Here is a 21,792-nt window from a genome sequence, read left to right as displayed (position 1 = left end):
ATCATCAATATATATTTGTGCAATATTTTTCCTTCTCTCTGGAACATTATGTTCTTCAAAAATAACATTTCTAGATATTTTAATCTTCTTGGTTTCTGGATTGAACATCCTATAATTGTTGTTATCATACCCAACTAGTATCATTTTCTCACTCTTCTTATCAAGTTTTGTTCTTAGTTGATCAGGAATATGGACATAACCAATGCTTCCAAATACCTTCACATGTCCTACATGAGGTTTGATGCCATTCCATAGTTCATATGGTGTTTTCTTAGGAGTCTGGCTGGAAGAAGTTCTGTTTAATAAATAAACTGCACAATTCACAGCCTCTGCCCATAATTCCAGTGACACATCTCTTGCATACAACATGGAACGTGCACTCTCTACAATGGTACGGTTCTCTCTTTCAGCACGCCCATTTTGTTCAGGTATATAAGGTGCAGTACACTCATGAACTATACCTTCTTTGCTTAGATACTCTTTGAAGGATTTATTTACATACTCTCTTCCGTTATCAGTATGCAATATTTTGATACTATGCATGTATTTATTTTTGATAATAGCATTATATTTCTTGAATATATCAATCACATCACTTTTATGCTTTACAAAATATACATGCCTGAAGCTTGTTGCAGCATCCTTGAACAATACAAAGTATCTTGCACCTTGAACAGATGTATGACTCATTGGACCACAGACATCACTATATACAAGGTCACCTGGCTGTAGTTCTCCTCTTACAGATTTGTGAAATCTAAATCTGCACTGCTTTCCATAAGCACATGCTTCGCAGACAAAATCAGCTTTATCATTGTTGTCAAAATTCAAGCCTTCTACTGTATTTTCAGCACTCATATTCCTGATATTTTGTATGTTAATATGTCCCAATCTTTCGTGCCAAATTTTCATGTTACTTTTATCATTTTGTACCAAGTTACATGTATCTGAAATTACAGCTTTTATTTTCAATTCATATAGATTATTTTCAGTCATTGTTGCATACAATACTAACTTCTTATCTTTGTAAATGAATGCATTGGAGTTTTTCTTAACAATGGTGTATGATTTTCGCATAATCACACCCTCTGAGAATAGATTTCGTCGCAAATTCGGAACATACAATACATCATGTAGTTCACTGGACTCCCACTGTCCATTGACATATCTCTTTATTAAAACCTTGCCTATGCCAGCTACTTCCACTGACTGCTTGTTTCCTAATGTCAATGATTTCTGATTGCATTCAAATAGTTCTGCAAAGAACTCCTTTCTGTAGGTCATATGTGCGGAGGCACCACTATCTAAAATCCAAGCATTCTGTTCAGCTTCATGTAAACCTTCTTCTACATTGAACGCTAACATATTTGCACCTTCTTGTTGAGGTTTTCTGTTCTTGGATTTCTTTGGATAACGACATTCTCGAGAAAAATGTCCTCGTTTTCCACAATTATAACATTCAAATCTATGTTTAGTGTTGTTATTCTGATTTGAACTACAAGCATTTTTATTTGGCTCACTTTGCTTAGAGCTCTTCTTCCAACTTTTGTTGGCCACAAGGAGAGCAGTTTCTTGCTCTTCTTCACATTGCAAACTAGCTTCTTCATCTAACAATCGTGCAGTGAGATTGATAAGAGTCTGTTGTTTTGGATCCAATGACATCCATGCTTGACGAAGTGATCTGTACTTCTGTGGCAGTGTTCCAAGTATTTTTGTAATCACAGCCATTTCACTGACATTTTCACCACTTTCTTTCAACTGTTTGGCTAACGATTCTACTTTCGAAATATGTTGAGCTACGCTGTCAGTCGGTGACATTTTGTACTGATAAAATTTTTCATGGATTAACATTTTACATAACTCACTCTTTTGTTCATATATAGATTCTAGTTTCGTCATAATTTCCTGAGCTGTTTCACAATTTTCCACCAGAGTAATTTGCTTGAGTTCCATCGAAGATGTAATGATGAACATCGCCATGCCATCGTTCTTTGTCCATTCAACACTATTTTCAGACGGTTTCGGCACTGAAATATCAATCCCTTTTGCTTTCAGGGCACATTTTATCTGAAACTTCCATTGTCTGAAGTTATTTCCGTCAAATTTATCCATGTTCATACGCGTGGACTCCATTTTGAGATTATTTCTCAAAATACGATTGTAACTTTTTCTTTGCTATTTTCTTTTAGATATCAATTACAGAACCTCCTGGGCCCATAACCTGTTAGATTACGGAGTATTTCTTAAATGAACAACAGTATTTATATCTAAAAAGAACGTTTTATTATAATAAAGACATACATAGCAAGAATGACACAGTTACAATGACAACCAAAAACAATCATGACAACTAGTTAAATTTTCAGGAACAAATATTAAAACTAAACTCATTTGTGTTACTCAACAATTATCAATATGTTAAACAAAAATCCAATTGTTATCTCTCTAATAACGTATTCCGTTCAGTGCAAGCAACGTAAGCGGTGGAAAGTCAGTTGCCGTCGCTCAATGCTTCATAGTTTCGTGAATCGTGATATGGACGTATATTTAAATTAATTATGTGACCTTTAAAACGTATTGGAATTTTGTGATTTGCAACCATGGTCTTGAGGTAAAGCTTAATTGATTTGTCTCATTGTAAATCGATTTCAAACAAAGCGTAAAAATTCTAACCTAATCTTTTTGTATGATTTGCATAGTTAGGATTATTTATTATTGTATGTATATGGCTTACCAAATACAATAACATTAGATAGATATGTGTCAGGTAACTTAGGAATTGGAGAAAAGAGAATGTTTTTGGTACTGAGTTGCAAACAGAAAAAACAAACATACATAATATACCATGTATGACGTATAAACTACTAGATTAGTTTGTGAATACATGGCTGTTTTGAAATATCCATATAAATGTTGGTACTGGCTTGGTAAACTGTAGAAATAGAAATAGAAATAGAAATATATTTATTTGCTTCAAAACATGGTATATAAAGGTCTTACAATTAAAATGGGATTCACATGTTTTGCTTAAATTATAAGCATGCAAATATTTCAAATTATCACAGAAATGTGAGTTTGTATCTATGGTAATACAACATGCAAAATACTGCCTAATTAAAAAACTAAAACTTAATCTAAATATTCCTTAAGACTATAAAAATTATGTTGGTTGAGCCATTTGTATAGTTTTTTCTTAAATAGACTAGCATTAAGGCACTTAAGCTCTGTGGGTAGTTTGTTATATACGCGTATACACATGGCCACACAGTTTTTGCTATATTTAGTACTATTAGGTCGGTTTATAACTAGTTAGCTGTATCACATTAAAATGCAGTCGCGCCTTATTTTGCGAAAGATATCCCACACCGGTAATTTTCGCCCACACATTGTATCGCATAAGACTGATTTCGGTTCAAGATATCGGCTGATAACAAAATAGAATAATCAGGCATTGATAGATTACAATATTTTAAACGATAAAACTATAAAAAATAAAAGATTCTAAGGTACAAACAAAGAATTAATATATCAACATAGACCGCGGAAAAAATTGAAAATGCTGCTTATTATTTGTGGAGTAGTTTGTTCCCAAGAGACACATTTTCCCGGGACAAAGTACTATTAATAATATCCTTATCTATATAGGTATAGGTCCATATTATCTAAATCTAGATCATATTATTACAGATTCATTCCAGCTACCAAACCCTTTTCAGTCTCTGAACTGATTACTTACACGACCTTTGCCACGCTTTTCTTTTATTTTCAATGGCAGCCTGACTTTACCTGGCTAACTATTAACTACATGGTTCATCGATCAGTCTGAATGAAATTACACGGTAAATACATTGGAAAAGGTAAATAAAACTATGACACTAGTGTCACATGTGAGGTCGTGTGAATACTGACCTTTATAAAGACAGCATATTGATCGGAACAAAGGCGTAAGGGATCAGGGATGTGTTTGTTCGCCATCGCTAGGCGACTATAAAAACTGGAGCAAACCTATTAAACTGTGAAGAATACCAACCCTTAATATTTAAGGGACACGATATCTCCAAGTATCTGGTTACTTGTTTCGTATTTGAGCAGTTACATATTGATATGAAAGAAAAGTATCGTCGTTTTAGTTCCTTTAATGGAAAATATACTAAAGTAACATATACTTAAAATAAGTTTTCTTGGAGGAAAAGTTTAATAGAGATGTTTTAATATAGACATTTTCAAGTACATATATAAGCAGGAATAATCTTCTTCATATTTAAAAATCAATTGCTGTTCGTTAGTCTCGCTAAAACTCGAGAACGAAATCGATTTAGGAAATGTTGAGTTCAGGAAAGGTATAAAGGTGAGAAAAAAATGTTTGAAGAGCAAGAAGTTTGTCGGGCCAGCTAGTATTAAATAATTTTACGAACATAAGCACACATTAAGACCTCGTGCGTCTTCTATCTCATAATCTCGTGAAATTGTAAAAACGTTTTTTCCTTATAACAAATCTGGGACCTGATAATCAATTCATTGAACCTAATACACAGACAAAGCTTTATTTATACATACTGTATCGTATGCCTTACATACCCTTGCCATCGAAGAGGTTACGTGGTTCTCCTTGTGAGTGGAAAGGGGGTCGCCATATTCGCGTTCCATTGACTCATTGCTATATCTGGATTGCCTCTTGCGAACTGCAGCCTACACTCATGCACTCTGTAGGCCTGGTTGAAATAGCTTGATTTGAACAGTGAACACTGTAATTGAGTTTAAGTCGACGGTGACGTCAACGCTTAATTTAGCGAAGCGATGAAAGAACAGTGAAATGAATGAGTGTGTGAGCTCGTGAGCTCGGAATGTTGATGCGGCAACTTAAGATTGACTGATTCTTTGTTTTGGGCTTTAGTCAGATTTATAAATGTTTGATTGGATTAGCGTGAATAATCGTAAACTTGTGTGAGAGGAGAGTTGTTTGATAAAATTGTATTATTTATAAACAGGAATCAATAATATGTAGAAGATTGACAAAATATAAATGAATTAAGGTAACTCTAAATATATCTTTTGTCGTACGTTACTGTTGTATGTAGTTCGAGTAGTTTCATCAAAGGTTCAGTAGCCGTTGCTATGGCAACAGTAACGCGGTCACTCGGCCTATTCGATTGTGTCAGATTTCATGAAAGGATTACATTGACAATGTAACATTATGTAGAGTTACATGTAGACATGTAGGTTTACGAAGTACGCCAATACATATTAAATATTCACGTTTATAAAGCGGATGATTGATAAAATAGCTTGAAGAGTATGATTCTATTGAATTCAAACGATCTATGTTGATTTTTATGACACACATACCTAATTGAGTACTGATAGCCTTCAGTCCACATTGCTTAGAACTTAGACGTCTCAATCAATACCATTAATAGTTTATGGGTACCTAATCAATAACTAGGTAAGTGGGTTAAGCTAAATTACATTTTTAGAACGTCTCTTTCGTTTTATGTCAGACAGCCATTAATTGTTGTGTGTTCTATACATACGTACCGACTTGTTGATAGGAGAAGCCGTTTCAGTTTCATGAGCCGGCACGACACGGCAGTGCGCGCTGTGAGCTCGAAGCCGCTGGGTTCTATAAACAAACACACTTCCATGTCCACAAATCACGCTAAATAATAAATGAAATTGAAGTAAAAAAAGTTCTGGGTGAAATATTCTTTTGCTAGCAATAAAAGTGTGATTCAAATTCAAATAGCGAAAGGTTTCTGCTGTAGCCAAATTAATTCTATTTAACGTCAACTTTAGTTTGTTATTCAGTTAATGTAAACCGCTTCGTCTGTGCCAAGATTTCTAAGAGTCCAGTTTATATTCGTTTCCTTTGGTGGCATTTTGAACTGTTAAGTTTTAGGGTCGTAAATATTAATAAAATGTATCGTAGAAAGATCAACCGGGTAATGAGTACGCTGAGCCAGAATAGAGAACAGACATGCAGTGCTTCCGGCACCATAGTCTAGTGTCTCTGTAAGGGAGGCAGGCGAGGTGAGCGCGATGGCCGCGTGTGATGGCCAACTCACTGACGCTGCCACCTTTGCCGCTGCCCAGAAGATTCCCACTCTCTCTTCACCCATATCGTGTCAAAAGGTGTGATTTTAGTTAACAAGTACATTAATGTCACATACTCTAACTCTTATTAAATATCTTAAATTATAGGTATATCTTTCGTGAATATAAATTTCGTGTTTTTGTATTTGCAGGCGTCATCGCTGCCCACACAACGATGTCCCGGAGCCATTGTTCGATGTGGAGCACACGACCAGCGTGGTCTCCGCGTACAAACGCGACTACGACGAGAAACACGTGACTCGTACTACTGCTGTCCACCACGAGGACCACCTTCGTCTTGAAGGTGATTTCCAAGAACCAGAGCGTCCTCAGTGGCAGCCTGCTGAGCGACCTAAACAAAGGAAACCCGAAGATAATCTTAAGCCAGAAGGAGATTTTGAAAGAAGGCAACCTGAGGAATGGCGTCCGGGTGATCGTGCACCCGTCCGTAGGCCTCACGACAACTTGAGACCAGAAGGCGAATTCACAACTCCCGAAAAAGAACCATGGAGACCTGCTGAGCGGGAAAAGCCTAAAAAACCCGAGGATAACCTGAAACCTGAAGGTGACTTTGAGAAACGACGACCTGAAGAATGGCGTCCCGGTGACAGAGCTCCTACTCGCCGCCCAGAAGATAACTTGAAACCAGAGGGTGACTTCGAAAAACGACAGCCCGAAGATTGGAGGCCAGGTGATAGGGCACCGGTACGTCGTCCTGAGGACAATTTACGTCCAGAAGGTGATTTTGAGAAACGTCGACCAGAAGAATGGAAACCTGGTGACAGGGCTCCCGTCAAACGTCCTGAAGATAACTTGAAACCTGAAGGTGACTTCGAAAAACGACGACCTGAGGAGTGGCGTCCTGGAGATAGAGCTCCTACACGTCGACCAGAAGACAATTTGAAACCTGAGGGTGACTTTGAAAAACGGCAACCGGAAGACTGGCGGCCAGGTGAAAGAGCACCTGTTCGCCGTCCTGAGGACAATTTACGCCCAGAAGGAGACTTTGAAAAACGTCGACCAGAAGAATGGAAGCCCGGTGAAAGGGCTCCAGTGAAACGCCCCGAAGATAACCTGAAACCGGAAGGTGATTTTGAAAAACGTCGGCCAGAAGAATGGCGTCCTGGTGACAGAGCTCCTGTTCGTCGACCTGATGATAATTTAAGACCAGAAGGTGAATTTACAACACCTGAAAAAGAACGCTGGCAACCAGCTGAACGCCCTAAACAAAAGAAGCCTCAAGATAACTTAAGACCTGAAGGTGATTTTGAACAACCCAAACAAGACGAATGGCGTCCTGCTGAACGTGTTACACAAAAGAAACCTCAAGATAATCTGAGACCAGAAGGTGACTTTGAACAACCCAAACAAGACGAATGGCGTCCAGCAGAACGAGTTACTCAGAAGAAACCTAAAGATAACCTTAGACCGGAAGGTGACTTTGAACAACCGAAACACGAGGAGTGGAGACCTGCTGAAAGGCCAGTTGCAACAAAGCCTAAGGATAACCTTAAGCCTGAAGGCGATTTTGAACAACCTAAACATGATGAGTGGCGTCCAGCAGAGCGTGTTACCCAGAAGAAACCTAAAGACAATCTCAAACCAGAAGGCGAATTTGAACAGCCAAAACACGAAGAGTGGCGTCCCGCTGAAAAACAAACGCCAACAAAACCCAAGGATAACTTGAAACCTGAAGGAGATTTTGAACAACCCAAACATGATGAATGGCGTCCTGCAGAACGCGTTACACAGAAGAAACCTCAAGATAATCTGAGACCTGAAGGTGACTTTGAACAACCCAAACATGATGAATGGCGACCTGCTGAACGTGTTACACAGAAGAAACCTAAGGATAATCTGAGACCTGAAGGTGAATTTGAACAACCCAAACATGATGAATGGCGACCTGCTGAACGCGTTACTCAGAAGAAACCTAAGGATAATCTTAAGCCTGAAGGTGACTTTGAACAACCGAAACATGACGAGTGGCGGCCAGCGGAGCGTGTCACTCAGAAGAAACCCAAGGATAATCTACGACCAGAAGGTGAATTCGAACAGCCGAAACAGGATGAATGGCGTCCTGCTGAACGTGTTACACAGAAGAAACCTCAAGACAATCTGAGACCTGAAGGTGACTTTGAACAACCCAAACATGATGAATGGCGGCCAGCGGAGCGTGTCACTCAGAAGAAACCCAAGGATAATCTAAGACCAGAAGGTGAATTTGAGCAACCGAAACATGACGAGTGGCGTCCAGCAGAGAGGCAAACACCTAAGAAGCCTCAAGACAATCTTCGTCCTGAGGGTGACTTTGAAACACCAAAACAGGATGAATGGCGTCCCGCTGAACGTGTTACACAGAAGAAACCTCAAGACAATCTGAGACCAGAAGGTGAATTCACTACACCTAAGAAGGATGAATGGAAGCCAGCTGAAAGACCTCAACAAAAGAAACCTACTGACAATTTGAAACCAGAAGGTGAATTCACGAAGCGCCAACCCGATGAGTTTGTTCCTGCTGAAAAGGCGGTGGTGAAAAAGCCCGAAGATAACCTACGGCCTGAAGGAGATTTCACAACTAGACGAACTATTACAGAAGATTACAAAGTCGTTATTGGTGAGCGAGCCGAAATTATTCGTCGAACTGACAACATTATTACAGAAGGAGAATTTACAGGTAATGTATCATTCTTTATTATTTTAAAAGTATATAGATTCATGATATAATCCTACGTTTTACATAAAACATTAATTTGTGATCAATTGTAAAGTTCAAATTGAGGCTCTAACTACAGTTAGCAAACAGTATTATCAATAAGCTTTGTGCCTTGTTTATCTAATGAATATAAATCTCACATTCCAGATACTACAACTTCTCGCACGGAGTATACTGAGAAACCAGTGGAACGAACAAAACCAGTTCGTCGAAGAACGTGGACGAAAGAAGATTTTGAAAAGTTTTATTCTACAGAAGAGCTCGAAAAAATTACTACTTCTCAAGAAGAATATAGAACATACGAAGAAATTGATGTAAGGCAACAGAGAATAATAAGAAAAGATAATTTACACATGGAAGGCACGTTTGACAGTCATACTGTTTCCCACGATACTTATGGACCTAAACATTCAGAGAGGCCAAAACAAAAGAAGCCAATTGATAACTTAAAGCCTGAAGGAGATTTCGAGCAACCTAAACAAGATGAATGGCGACCAGCAGAGCGTGTCACACAAAAGAAACCTAAGGACAACCTTAAGCCTGAAGGCGATTTTGAACAACCTAAACATGATGAGTGGCGTCCAGCAGAGCGTGTTACCCAGAAGAAACCTAAAGACAATCTCAAACCAGAAGGTGAATTTGAACAGCCAAAACACGAAGAATGGCGTCCAGCGGAAAGACAGACACCAACAAAGCCTAAAGACAACTTAAAACCTGAGGGAGATTTTGAACAGCCAAAACACGATGAATGGCGTCCTGCAGAACGCGTTACTCAAAAGAAACCTAAGGATAATCTTAAGCCTGAAGGTGACTTTGAGCAACCGAAACACGAAGAGTGGCGTCCTGCTGAGAGGCAGACACCTAAGAAGCCTCAAGACAATCTTCGCCCTGAGGGTGACTTCGAAACACCAAAGCAGGATGAATGGCGTCCTGCAGAACGCGTTACTCAAAAGAAACCTAAGGATAATCTTAAACCCGAAGGTGACTTTGAGCAACCGAAACACGAAGAGTGGCGTCCCGCTGAGAGACAAACTCCCAAGAAGCCCCAAGACAACTTACGTCCTGAAGGTGAATTTGAAACCCCTAAACAGGACGAATGGAGGCCAGCGGAGCGTGTCACTCAGAAGAAACCCAAGGATAATCTAAGACCAGAAGGTGACTTTGAACAACCGAAGCATGATGAATGGCGTCCAGCTGAGCGTGTTACCCAAAAGAAACCTAAGGATAACCTTAAACCAGAAGGAGAATTCGAACAGCCGAAACATGACGAATGGCGTCCCGCTGAGAGACAAACTCCCAAGAAACCTCAAGATAATCTTCGTCCTGAAGGTGAATTCGAAACACCAAAACAAGATGAATGGCGTCCAGCAGAGCGTGTTACACAAAAGAAACCTAAGGACAACTTAAGGCCAGAAGGAGACTTCGAACAACCGAAGCATGATGAATGGCGCCCTGCAGAAAGAGTCACCCAGAAAAAACCTAAGGATAACCTTAAACCTGAGGGAGAATTTGAACAACCAAAACAAGAAGAATGGCGTCCAGCAGAAAGACAAACTCCGAGAAAGCCAAAAGATAACCTAAAACCTGAAGGTGATTTTGAACAACCTAAACATGAAGAATGGCGTCCTGCTGAGAAGCAAACGCCAACCAAACCACGCGATAATTTGCGGCCAGAAGGTGAATTTGAGACGCCTAAGCAAGAAGAATGGCGTCCAGCTGAAAGAGTCACTCAGAAAAAACCTAAAGATAACTTAAAGCCTGAAGGTGAATTTGAACAACCTAAACAGGAGGAATGGCGTCCAGCCGAGAGACCAGTTCAAAAGAAGCCAAAAGATAACCTCAAGCCAGAAGGGGAATTCGAACAACCGAAACATGATGAATGGCGTCCAGCTGAGCGTGTTACTCAGAAGAAACCTAAAGATAACCTTAAACCAGAAGGAGAATTTGAGCAACCGAAACATGACGAATGGCGTCCCGCAGAGAGACAAACACCCAAGAAGCCTCAAGACAATCTTCGTCCTGAAGGTGAATTCGAAACACCAAAACAAGACGAGTGGCGTCCAGCAGAACGTGTTACACAAAAGAAGCCTAAAGATAATCTTAAACCAGAAGGAGAATTCGAACAACCGAAGCACGACGAATGGCGTCCCGCTGAGAGACAAACTCCCAAGAAGCCTAAAGATAATTTACGCCCTGAAGGTGAATTTGAAACCCCCAAACAGGACGAATGGAGGCCAGCGGAGCGTGTCACTCAGAAGAAACCCAAAGATAATCTACGACCAGAAGGTGAATTCGAACAGCCGAAGCATGATGAATGGCGTCCCGCTGAAAGACAAACACCTAAGAAGCCTCAAGACAACTTACGCCCTGAAGGTGAATTCGAAACACCAAAGCAGGATGAATGGCGTCCAGCAGAGCGTGTTACACAAAAGAAACCTAAGGACAACCTTAAGCCCGAAGGAGACTTCGAACAACCAAAACATGATGAATGGCGCCCTGCAGAAAGAGTCACCCAGAAGAAACCTAAAGATAACCTTAAGCCTGAGGGAGAATTTGAACAACCAAAACATGACAAATGGCGTCCAGCGGAAAGACAAACACCTAAGAAGCCCCAAGACAATTTACGCCCTGAAGGTGACTTTGAACAACCCAAACAGGACGAATGGCGGCCAGCGGAGCGTGTCACTCAGAAGAAACCCAAGGATAATCTACGACCAGAAGGTGAATTTGAACAACCGAAACATGATGAATGGCGTCCAGCAGAGCGTGTTACCCAGAAGAAACCTAAGGATAATCTTAAACCGGAAGGAGAATTTGAGCAGCCAAAACATGACGAATGGCGACCTGCCGAAAGACAAACTCCAAGGAAACCTAAAGATAATTTGAGGCCCGAAGGTGAATTCGATACTCCTAAACAAGAGGAGTGGCGTCCAGCTGAACGAGTGACTCAAAAGAAGCCAAAGGATAATCTTAAACCTGAAGGTGAATTTGAACAACCGAAACACGATGAATGGAAACCAGCTGAGCGGCAAACCCCTAAGAAACCTCAAGACAATCTCCGTCCTGAGGGTGACTTTGAAACTCCCAAACCAGAAAAATGGCGACCAGCTGAGCGACCTAAGCAAAAGAAACCTCAAGACAATCTCAAACCAGAAGGTGAATTTGAACAGCCTAAACAAGATGAATGGAGGCCTGCAGAGCGCCCGGTTCAGAAAAAGCCTAAAGATAATCTCAAACCAGAAGGAGAGTTTGAACAACACAAACCAGATGAGTGGCGACCAGCTGAGAGACCCATTGCAAAGAAACCTGAAGATAATTTGAAACCAGAGGGTGAATTTGAGAAACCTAAACCTGATGAGTGGCGTCCTGCTGAACGACAAACGCCTAAGAAACCTCAAGACAATTTGAGACCCGAAGGCAAATTTGAAACACCTAAACAAGACGATTGGCGTCCTGCAGAAAGGCCCGAAGTTAAAAAGCCGAAAGATAACTTGAAGCCAGAGGGTGAGTTTGAAAAACCAAAGCAGGATAAATGGCAACCCGCTGAAAGGCAAACACCCAAAAAGCCACAAGATAATCTTAAACCCGAAGGTAAATTTGAACGACCTGAGAAACCAAAACATGTTGTTGGTGAAAGACCTGTTCAAAAGAAGCCAGAGGATAACTTGAAGCCTGAAGGAGACATGGAAGTAGTACGAAGAACTGATTACACTGCAACCAGAGGAGACAGAGTAGAAGTAGTTAAACATGAAGATCATCTCAGAATGGAAGGAACCATTGATACTCATCGTTCACGAGATGATTACAAGCGTATAGAGAGAACCGAAAAGGTTGTCATTCAGAGACACGAAGATAACTTGAGAACCGAAGGTGAGTTCATTGACCTAACTGTTCGAAATGACTACAGTGCTACGAAAGGTGAAAGGGCTCCTGTTGTGAAGCCTCAAGATAATTTGAAACCTGACGGTAAATTTTACAAACCTGAGGTTGTTCCATCTAAACCAGCTGAGAGACGTAAACCATTTAAACAAGTCGATAACATCACTATTGAAAGAGATGTTGATTTACGCCAACGTCAAAAGATTGAGCGACTTGATATAATTAGAAGAGAAGATAACTTAAAGATTGAAGGAGAATTTATCGATATGAAACAAAAAACTGATTACAATAAGGTCGTAGGTGAACGCGCTGCTATTGTAAGACATGAAGATAATTTGAAAATGGAAGGTACAATGGAAAATGTCCGTTCATCTGATACGTATCGTGTCGTTAAAGGACAAAGAGTGAAATTGACTCGACGAGAAGACAACCTGAAAATTGAAGGAGTCTTTGAAGATCACACGCGAAGGGATGATTACAAGGTGACTAAGGGTGAAAGGTCTGCTATTGTCTACCATCGCGATAATTTAAAACCCGAAGGTGAATTTGAAAAAAGACCTAAGGAACAGGTTGAACCTGGTGAAAAACGAACTCCGATTAGACAACCTGATAGTTTGAAACCTGAAGGTGATATTGAAAGGCCATCAAGACCGAAATGGGAGCCATCTGAACGACCTGATTTAATTAAACATCCGGATAATTTACGTCCAGAAGGAGATTTTCCAAGTCGCCCAAAAACGCAATGGCAGCAAGGAGAGACGCCAGAACAAGTACGGCCAAAGGATAACTTAAAACCTGAAGGAGATTTTCCAAGCCGCCCAAAAACTCAATGGCAGCGAGGAGAAACGCCAGATCAAGTACGCCCAAAGGATAACTTAAAACCAGAAGGAGATTTTGATAGGCCCTCACGGCCGAAGTGGGAAACGTCTGAGAGGCCCGAACAAGTGAGACCTAAAGACAACTTACGGCCTGAAGGTGAATTTACAGATAGGCCTAAGACTCAGTGGCAGCCTGGTGAGACACCAAGTCAAGTTCGGCCTAAAGATAATTTAAAACCTGAAGGCAATATGGATTCGCGTACTCCTCAAAAATGGGCTCCAGGTGAAACACCAGCACAAGTTCGACCAAAAGATAACTTAAAACCTGAGGGTGACTTTGATCGTCCTTCTAAACCTAGATGGGCACCTGGTGACAGACCTGAACAAGTAAGGCCAAAGGACAACTTGCATCCCGAAGGTGAGTTCACTGATAGGCCTAAAACTCAGTGGCAACCCGGTGAGACACCAAATCAAGTTCGTCCTAAAGACAATTTACATCCTGAAGGTGATATGGTTTCACGTACACCATCTAAATGGGCCCCAGGAGAGACACCTTCTCAAGTTCGTCCTAAAGACAATTTGAAGACAGAAGGTGATGTTAGTTATCCGTCACGGCCAAAATGGGAGACTGGAGATAGACGAAGTCCAGTTAAACCAAAGGACAACTTGTATCCTGAAGGTAGCATGGATTCACGAACTCCAACAAAGTGGGCTCCAGGAGAAACTCCAGCTCAGGTTAGGCCTAAAGATAATTTGAGGCCAGAAGGTGATTTTGAACGACCAGGACCTCAGAAATGGAGCCCTGCAGAAAAGTCAGGACCTGTAAGACCAAAAGACAACCTTTACACCAATGGTGATATAACAAAGCATGATACCAGCAAAACGCAAACAAATGAGACCACAAGAAAGACTACAGAAACTAAGTCTGTCACTGGTCGTGATGATCATGATGTTAAATCTCAAACAGTGTCTCGTCATGACACTCATGTACATCGCGATGATCAATCTCATACATCTCACTCGGAGACACACGTGAGGCGGTCCCACATCACTACCGATCATTCCACTACAAAGCATACTCATTCTGGTACGCACGGCAAACATATTATTACATCACACGATGTGGTTGATCGTAGCGGGTCCCCGAAACCTGTCGAACGGGTGACGACACCCCAAGATAACATTCCTGACAAACATAGAACTGTTGGTGTAACAGATCGTTCTGTGTCTCGTAGTAGTACAGATAGGACTGTAGTCAATAAAACTGACACTAAAAATCTGAAAACTGTCACTACTACAACAACAAAAACTATTAAGCAAATAACAGAAAAGAAGCTTAGAGGAGGTAAATGGGTGAATGTAACACGAAACGTTGAAGTGGATGTAATTGAAGATTCCGGAAAATCCACACCTCAGCAATCTGCACCGAAGAGAGATGTCGAAGATCGTACAAGCCGCACTCGGCAAGTAGGAAACGACACAAACACGACGCAGCGAACAGTGTCATCTGATTACGTCACAACGTCTTCTACTAACGAAGTTAATAATACAACACAAGGGCCAAGAGGTACGCCAGGACCAAGAGGTACACCACACGGGTCATCTATTCTTGTGGATCAACAACATTCTCGATCCAACCAACAACATATTATTGATAACACTCAAAGAATACATTCATCAGCACAATCTGTTGTATCTTCGTCTTCAAGTCAAAATATAACAAATCAACACCACACAACACAAAGAATTGTTGGCAGTTCAAATATTTCTCGTGATCATGTTGGTCAAAATACCCAACACTCAACCACTGACAGTCACATAACTAGAGGAGGTGACTCGACCCAGAGAATCACATCATCTGATTATTCTGGCAGGCAATCCAACCAAGGACACGTATCAGAGAGTCACATCCAGAGAAACGTCACCTCGTCAACACAAGTCCACAAAGGGACTCATTCTGAACAACACATTTCAAGATCATCTCAACATTCGACGAACAGAAATCAATTGAGTGACAGCGTTACAAAAACGAGTATAGAATTCCAGAGAGCTATGCACGGTGGTGGTAATGATCCTCCGGCCAACGTAATCGATAGCTCTTCGCGTAGCGGACATCATAAACGCACCTCTGACTTGGTATCCGATTCCAATTCATCGAATGCAATTTTACACCGCAAAGGCGTCCATTCAAACACAGAAGCTCATCATTCGATAAGTTCCACAGCTGCTGCACAGAGAAAGAGCATCGGTAATCTCTGCGAACGAGGTGAATACATTAGTAACTCCACGCACAGCACAGACAGAAAAAGCATTAGTTCTATGCACAGATCAACAAGAGATAACATGGCTGTCATTTCACAACATGAAAGTTCGGACGCTCGCCGCAATCAAACAAGAAGAGATGGGCAGTCTACTTTGGCGACTGACCGTCAGAATACACGAGTTGTTAGAGATAACTTGAGAGTAGGTGGTGATTTCTACGGTCAATCAGAAGCTCGATCTTATGGAAGTTTTTCGCGTTCCGAACATGCTCAGAAAACGGATAGAACCGAACGAGTTGAGCGCGTGGAACGCGTAACACGCCACGGAAATGCTTCTCATTTTGTCTTGGGAGACGGCAGCACTAGTTACAAGCGAGAATTCACATCCCACGTTCATGGAACTTGTCCTGCTACATTGATCGAATCTGGACGCACTCCTTTTAAACACACGCGTGATTCTCGCGAACATAAGTTTTACGCGACAAAAATAACGCAGCAGCAATAAATACTTGTTGTAGTATCAGCCTAGAAAAGGCTAAAAATATTTCATTCCTTATTATTAATTATTATGAAGCTTATTTAATGTAATCCTGTTAATGTTATGTTATTTACTTTACACGCATTCTAACCTGCTAGTCTTAATTAACCATGCCTTACTATTATGCATAATGTAATAATTTGTTAATTTAACAAGTTTCTATATTGTTTTGTCAAACATTGCCATGCAATAAACTTTTATATAATTAAGGGAGTTGTTTTATTTGAATCTGTTTTAGGGACTGTTTCTGTTGTATTTGATCAACCAACATACCGAATATAGTAATAAGTAATAATTATGCTGGACTTGCTTTCACTATTGACCTACGGTATCTGAGGTTCTGTACTACAAGTGTCCCCAACCCAGTTCTAGAGAACGGCCACATCACATTGTACTGGGGTCGGTCTTTCATTACTGATAAGACTATTTTTTTATGGAGGTGTAAACGACAGACGTGTCACCTGATGGTAAGCAATCCCCGCAGCCCATGGACACTTGAAACACCAGAGGCGATACACGTGCTTTGCCGGCTTTTTGTATGTTAGGATATATAGATAGAATTTAAGGGTTTGGGGAAATGGGGATTGGGAAGGGGGAATACTATTGTAGCCAATAAACCTGCTATAGTGGTAATAGACCGACAAGTGCGATGATAATCGACGTCGCCATCCCCCATGACCTTGTGAAAGCTGAGAAAGATAAAAAAGCTCACAAGGTTGTCAGCACGTGCGACGATTCGGCTATCATTTTAGTCAGAGTCTGACACTCTCTCTTGCCTTGCCCAAGGCGGGAGAAGTCGTTGGATGATTTGCCCCTCTTAAAAAAGGGGAGACAGTAAGATTAATATTTATTAATAAAATAAAAAGCTCACATATTTAGACTATTTATTTATAAACGTTTACATAACAGTACCTAAAAATTATACATGGTTATTTAAAATTTGTTAGTTTAATATAGGTATCGAAACACTTTAGCGACTTTAAAATGAATTATATAGCATAACGTATGCCTTACATATTAAAGTTTTAGAAATTTATATTACAATTTTGTACGATAGAAAAATAACTTTTTTTAAATAACCTTAATATTTGAATACTTATAAACAAATACGTAATACAAATAATGTAAATTAAAGTTAAGTACAAACTAATGTATTGAACGCAAACATAATTACAAAATACTTAAAAATTATTTAATGTCACCTTTTACCTCTCTGCTAGCCATCAGAAGGAGCAGCAAGTTCTTGGGTATTGTGAGACTGTTTCACCCGTCTTATTCTCTTGTATCTGGCTAAGTCACCATCATAGTTTCGTGGGAGAGCCCCAAATGCATCATTCTCTTGGTAATGTGGAGCATTGAAGTAATTTTCTGAAACAGATTTTAATTCACTTTCAAGTAATGAAGTAGACGGCTCTAACTTAGCCTCCGCCGACCCATTAGGACCATCTTTAGCTGTGCGCCTGTTTCTTGTCCCGCTACTAAACATAAGATTGTCATCCACGCCCTCCACGCCAGATAAAACACTGTCAGTATCCGAGCCGAGGCTCATCGTGTCACTTTCTAGATTTTCTCGTGGGAGTTTTGAGTTATCAATAGTGTTTTTAGTTGGTATAGCGTTGTCAGCATTTTCGACCTCGTCTTCTAAAGCTTTGTTGCCATTGGCGAAGTTAGAAGTGCGGTCGTAGAAACCTTCATCGTCGAATTCATTGCCCTCATCGTTATCCTCATCCTCATTTTCTGCTTTGTACGGAAAATACCCTACTTTAGCATCTGGCAAAAGACCAGCTGCTCTTTTCTTAATGATTTGGTCGGAATTTTTTCGTTTTACTCTTACTAGTGGACCAGAGTAAGGTGCTGAATCTTCATACGAATTTGAGTTCGGGAACGATTCCTCCAATGATTTCATAGATTCTGATAAATCAGGTTGCTTCTCAGGATAAGCTTCTCTTTTATAAGCTTTACCTTCTTGGTGAATTTGTTGATCGTCATCTAATTTAGATAAGCTATCTTCCTGAGGACAGAAGTATCCCTGCTCACCACCATAGTCTTGTGCGTTTTGAAGACTCAAATCATTTTCCAATACCTTGGGTTCATCGAATGCTTCCAAATCATCTAAATTGACTTCTCTCTTATTTTCTGTTTTCGTTGTAACTTGGACATTAGCAACAATCTCGCCTTGATTCTTCGGGTCTAAATTGATAGTGAATGTATTTAGACTACTGTCTGATTTTTTCTGTTGAATAGCTTCATCGTTACGTAGTTCTACTTTATTGGCGGAGCTAACACTGGTTTCAGCGGTCTTTGGAGTGGATAAGTCTACAGATTCAGTTGGTCCCCCTTCTGGTTGTTTATTGTTAATTTCTGTGGTTTCACTGTTTGTCACTGGGGATGGTTCGGTATTTAGATCTGAAACAGGACTACCACCTTGTACTTTACTCAGATCCGATTGACAGTTTTCAATATAGTTATTTTCTTCAACAGCGCCCGCTTTCTTAGTTATTTCTCGTTTGTTTATGAATGCATTGTCGCTTCCATCTACGTCATCGATTATCTTCTTCAGTAGCTCTCTTTTTTCATCTGTGAGAGAATTTAGAAGTTGGTCTAATTCATCTCCAGACAGTTTTTTAATATGTCTTTTGATCGCAGTCTCTTCATCCTCGCTGTCTGTTTTCTCATTGTTTTCCTTACTGCCTGGATTATTGGATACATTTGGAGTATCTACTGGGTCAGCTTCTTTTATATCACGTCTATCTCGAGAGGCGTAAGGCACATTGTCACGATTCTTGTCCTCGATCATATTATCTCTATTTTCAGTTTGCAAGGTGTTGTAGTACCGCTTATAATACCGTGACTGATCATTAGGGTCAGAAGCGTCACTGTTACTGTATACGTTTTTGTCAGCTTTGCTTATTTGGTCCCTATTTTTTTCAAACAACATTTCACCTTCTTCGTTGGATTGGCCTTCAAATTCAACAGTTCTTTTATTGATCTGGTTGTCTGCTGGGTCCTGTATGACACGATTGGATTTGTTGACATCACGATTGGTCAGATGCTGTGTTGCTTCTTGCTGATCGTCGGTGGATTCAATATATGTATTTGATTGGCGGCTTCTGGGAAATTGTTGGAGGGGTTCGTTGAAGTGAGAAGCTTCAAGGCTGTCCTCACGAGTTTCTCGAGTTCGGTCGAGTTTAGCATCTGTAAGCTGTAAAAAGTAACATTCAATTATTAACTTTATTGAATGTCAGCAATAAAATAGTGGTTAATTACGTTGTTGAGCATTTGACATGAGAGAAATATTTCATTATAGTCCGCACAATCTAAGAAGTCAACTCTGACAGTTTTCATCTAGTGTGAGCTGTGAGGTAAATAATATCGGTTGCTGTTTATGACCGATTACAAAGTCATATCTTGTAAAAATAATTCGTTTCTATACGATAGATCTGACACGTGACATCACTATGGTAACCAGCCAGAAGGTTTGAAATTGTAATGGCAGCCTCTTATTCTTCGAATACTTCCTGTATTTAAATGCTTTTCTATAATATAAAGATAAAGATACTTATAAATATCCTTTATGAAAGTGTATGAGTAACGAAGTAATGAATTAATATTATGAATTAGATATTTTCATTTTTTACGTTGCGGTTCCAGGATGTTCAAAACAAGTTATAGCGTTACATAGCACAAACGTCCGAGTTGACCTCTTAGATAATGCCAACTATAGTTACTTATAAGATGAAAAAATAGCAACCAAAAATAAATGAAGCTTGTGTTGGTTATCGAAATAACATACGTCATTATCAGTTTTGGTTCGGGCGAGGCGGTCATCGGCGGTGTTGCGTTGTAGGTACCGGCTCTCTGTTAAATCAAGCAGGTGTCTACTGCGCGGCACCTCCGCCTCCTCTTGAACACCAGGCTCCTGTAAAACATGTAACAAACATGTATTGAACTGTGATAGGTATAGAGACAAAATAAAAAATTGGGAAACTTCAATCCTATATGGTGAGCTTATTACCATACTACAGGTACAATCTCACGACTTCATGCTGTTGCTTAGAAATAACGAGAACCTTAGTAACAGGTACTTTGACCCACTCGGGATCAAACCTGAGACGCCTTCCTCTTTGGTCGCACTTGCCACTCTATCAAAATCGAGACATTGGTCGATAGGTGTCAAATTAATATTAACTGTTTGTTTTTCTGTCAATCACGCTGAAACTACTGAACGGATTTTAATGAAATTTTGGTATGAGCTAACTTGAGTGGTACTTTTTATCCCACGGGAAGTGCTACAAGTACTAAAATATACACCTACATCTATGGCCTATAGGCCATAAAACAAGACGCTACGGCCAATAAAAACGCTTGCTAGTATAAGTTTATAAAAGGTGTAACTTACATTCTCAGTCAGGCGGGATTCATCTTCTTCACTCAGAAGGTCTTCGGCAGCCGGTTCACTCTCTTCTTCTTCCTCTGCCTCATCGACGTCACTGCTGTAATGAACATGTACTGAATGCTCAACCATTGACCTCCTACTTAGTAACCTACCATTATCTCCATGATGTATCAACACATCATGGAGATAATTGGTAGGTTATGAAATATGTGGAATATATTGCCAATACTTTCTGAACAGGTACTTACATACAATTATATCATGACGTTGTTGGTGTTTCGTACATTATGTAGTGCTGCTTAGCTACCCTTTTCTAGTAGGTACTAACCCGGAATGAGGAACCCAGCTCATTTAGACTTAGGTTAGTCATCATCAGACTATCGAGTAAATTTAACGCTGATTTCGTATGAATCTTAGTATGCATAAATAAAAGTATGGACTTTCTATCGGCATTCTATTTGTTCCCTTTACATTTTACTTATCGAGAAAAATAGTTTAACATGTAAAAACCAATGTTACCTGTCATTACTGTACTCGGCCTGTTGCGGTCTGCTGAGAATCTGTACGAGTAGACTCCCAAATAATACCAATACAAACCAAGAACGCATTTTTGCAAAGTCACACAAAATTCACTTAAAAAATATGAAATTTGACAATTAAGCGCAAAATTTGAATTAGTTTGACAGTTGATTTTATTTTTCCAGCCAGTTGGAATCTATTTAAAAAAACACATCCAAGCAATGAGGTTGAATTAATTACAAAGCCGTCTATGTGATAGGTACCAATAGTCCAGTCAATTTAGGAATTCACCTCGGAATTCGAGATACCCAGCTGTAATTTTGTATATACTTGTATATTGACACCAAAACTTGTCTCAAAACCTACATATGGTAGGGTGTAAGCAACTATTAAATTTTAAGGTCCAAAGGGCCCAGAAATCGTTTTTTTGCGCTTTAGGAAATGAGATATTTCGAAAAAACCGCAAAAATACGATTTTTGGGCCCTTTGACCCTGAATTTTAAGGGTTGCTTACACCCTACCATATGTAGGTTTTGAGACAAGTTTTAGTCAATATACAAGTATATACAAAATTA

At 40.0% G+C, this 21,792-nt stretch overlaps 2 protein-coding genes across 52 annotated transcripts in view; one reads left to right on the top strand and one right to left on the bottom strand.

The window, feature by feature from the left end:
- Positions 1 to 16,511, top strand: part of LOC118265809 (titin) — a 40,626-nt gene extending 24,115 nt beyond the window's left edge. The window contains exons 3-7 of one of the 50 annotated variants that reach the window (XM_050694954.1): positions 6,243 to 7,438; positions 8,048 to 8,134; positions 8,309 to 8,351; positions 8,439 to 8,767; positions 8,954 to 16,511. In XM_050694954.1, coding sequence (XP_050550911.1) covers positions 6,243 to 7,438; positions 8,048 to 8,134; positions 8,309 to 8,351; positions 8,439 to 8,767; positions 8,954 to 16,269 — 8,971 coding nt within the window. In that variant the 3' untranslated portion in view covers positions 16,270 to 16,511. Of the gene's footprint in view, positions 1 to 6,242; positions 8,768 to 8,953 lie in introns of all 50 variants that reach the window. The other 49 variants (XM_050694977.1, XM_050694972.1, XM_050694968.1 and 46 more) reach the window with 49 other exon arrangements.
- Positions 16,512 to 17,169: 658 nt separating this feature from the next.
- On the bottom strand, positions 17,170 to 21,401 carry LOC118266439 (enolase-phosphatase E1). 2 transcript variants are annotated; one of them, XM_035579902.2, is made up of 4 exons: positions 21,218 to 21,401; positions 20,702 to 20,792; positions 20,096 to 20,221; positions 17,170 to 19,504 (listed from the first exon to the last, which is right to left on the bottom strand). In XM_035579902.2, the coding sequence occupies exons 1-4, from the start codon at positions 21,304 to 21,306 to the stop codon at positions 17,519 to 17,521; spliced, it is 2,292 nt and encodes a 763-aa protein (XP_035435795.2). In that variant the 5' UTR covers positions 21,307 to 21,401; the 3' UTR covers positions 17,170 to 17,518. The 2 variants fall into 2 exon arrangements, with proteins under 2 accessions (XP_035435795.2, XP_035435794.2); XM_035579901.2 differs by having other exon boundaries at positions 20,702 to 20,795; positions 21,218 to 21,399.
- Between the last annotated feature and the right edge of the window lie 391 nt (positions 21,402 to 21,792).

The sequence above is a fragment of the Spodoptera frugiperda genome, chromosome 7 (genome assembly GCF_023101765.2).
Source record: "Spodoptera frugiperda isolate SF20-4 chromosome 7, AGI-APGP_CSIRO_Sfru_2.0, whole genome shotgun sequence".
Taxonomy (NCBI): domain Eukaryota; kingdom Metazoa; phylum Arthropoda; class Insecta; order Lepidoptera; family Noctuidae; genus Spodoptera; species Spodoptera frugiperda.
The sequence above is the reverse complement of the archived record's forward strand: the minus strand, read 5'-3'. Positions and strand labels throughout refer to the sequence as shown.

Bases quoted from the DNA above. Each gene is read 5' to 3' on its own strand.
- LOC118266439 (XM_035579901.2), bottom strand. From the start codon at position 21,306: ATGCGTTCTTGGTTTGTATTGGTATTATTTGGGAGTCTACTCGTACAG. The intron at 20,796-21,217 runs GTAACATTGGTT...TGTTCATTACAG, and splicing joins GCCGAGTACAGTAATGACAG to CAGTGACGTCGATGAGGCAG. The intron at 19,505-20,095 runs GTATGTTATTTC...TACTTTTTACAG, and splicing joins GAACCAAAACTGATAATGAC to CTTACAGATGCTAAACTCGA.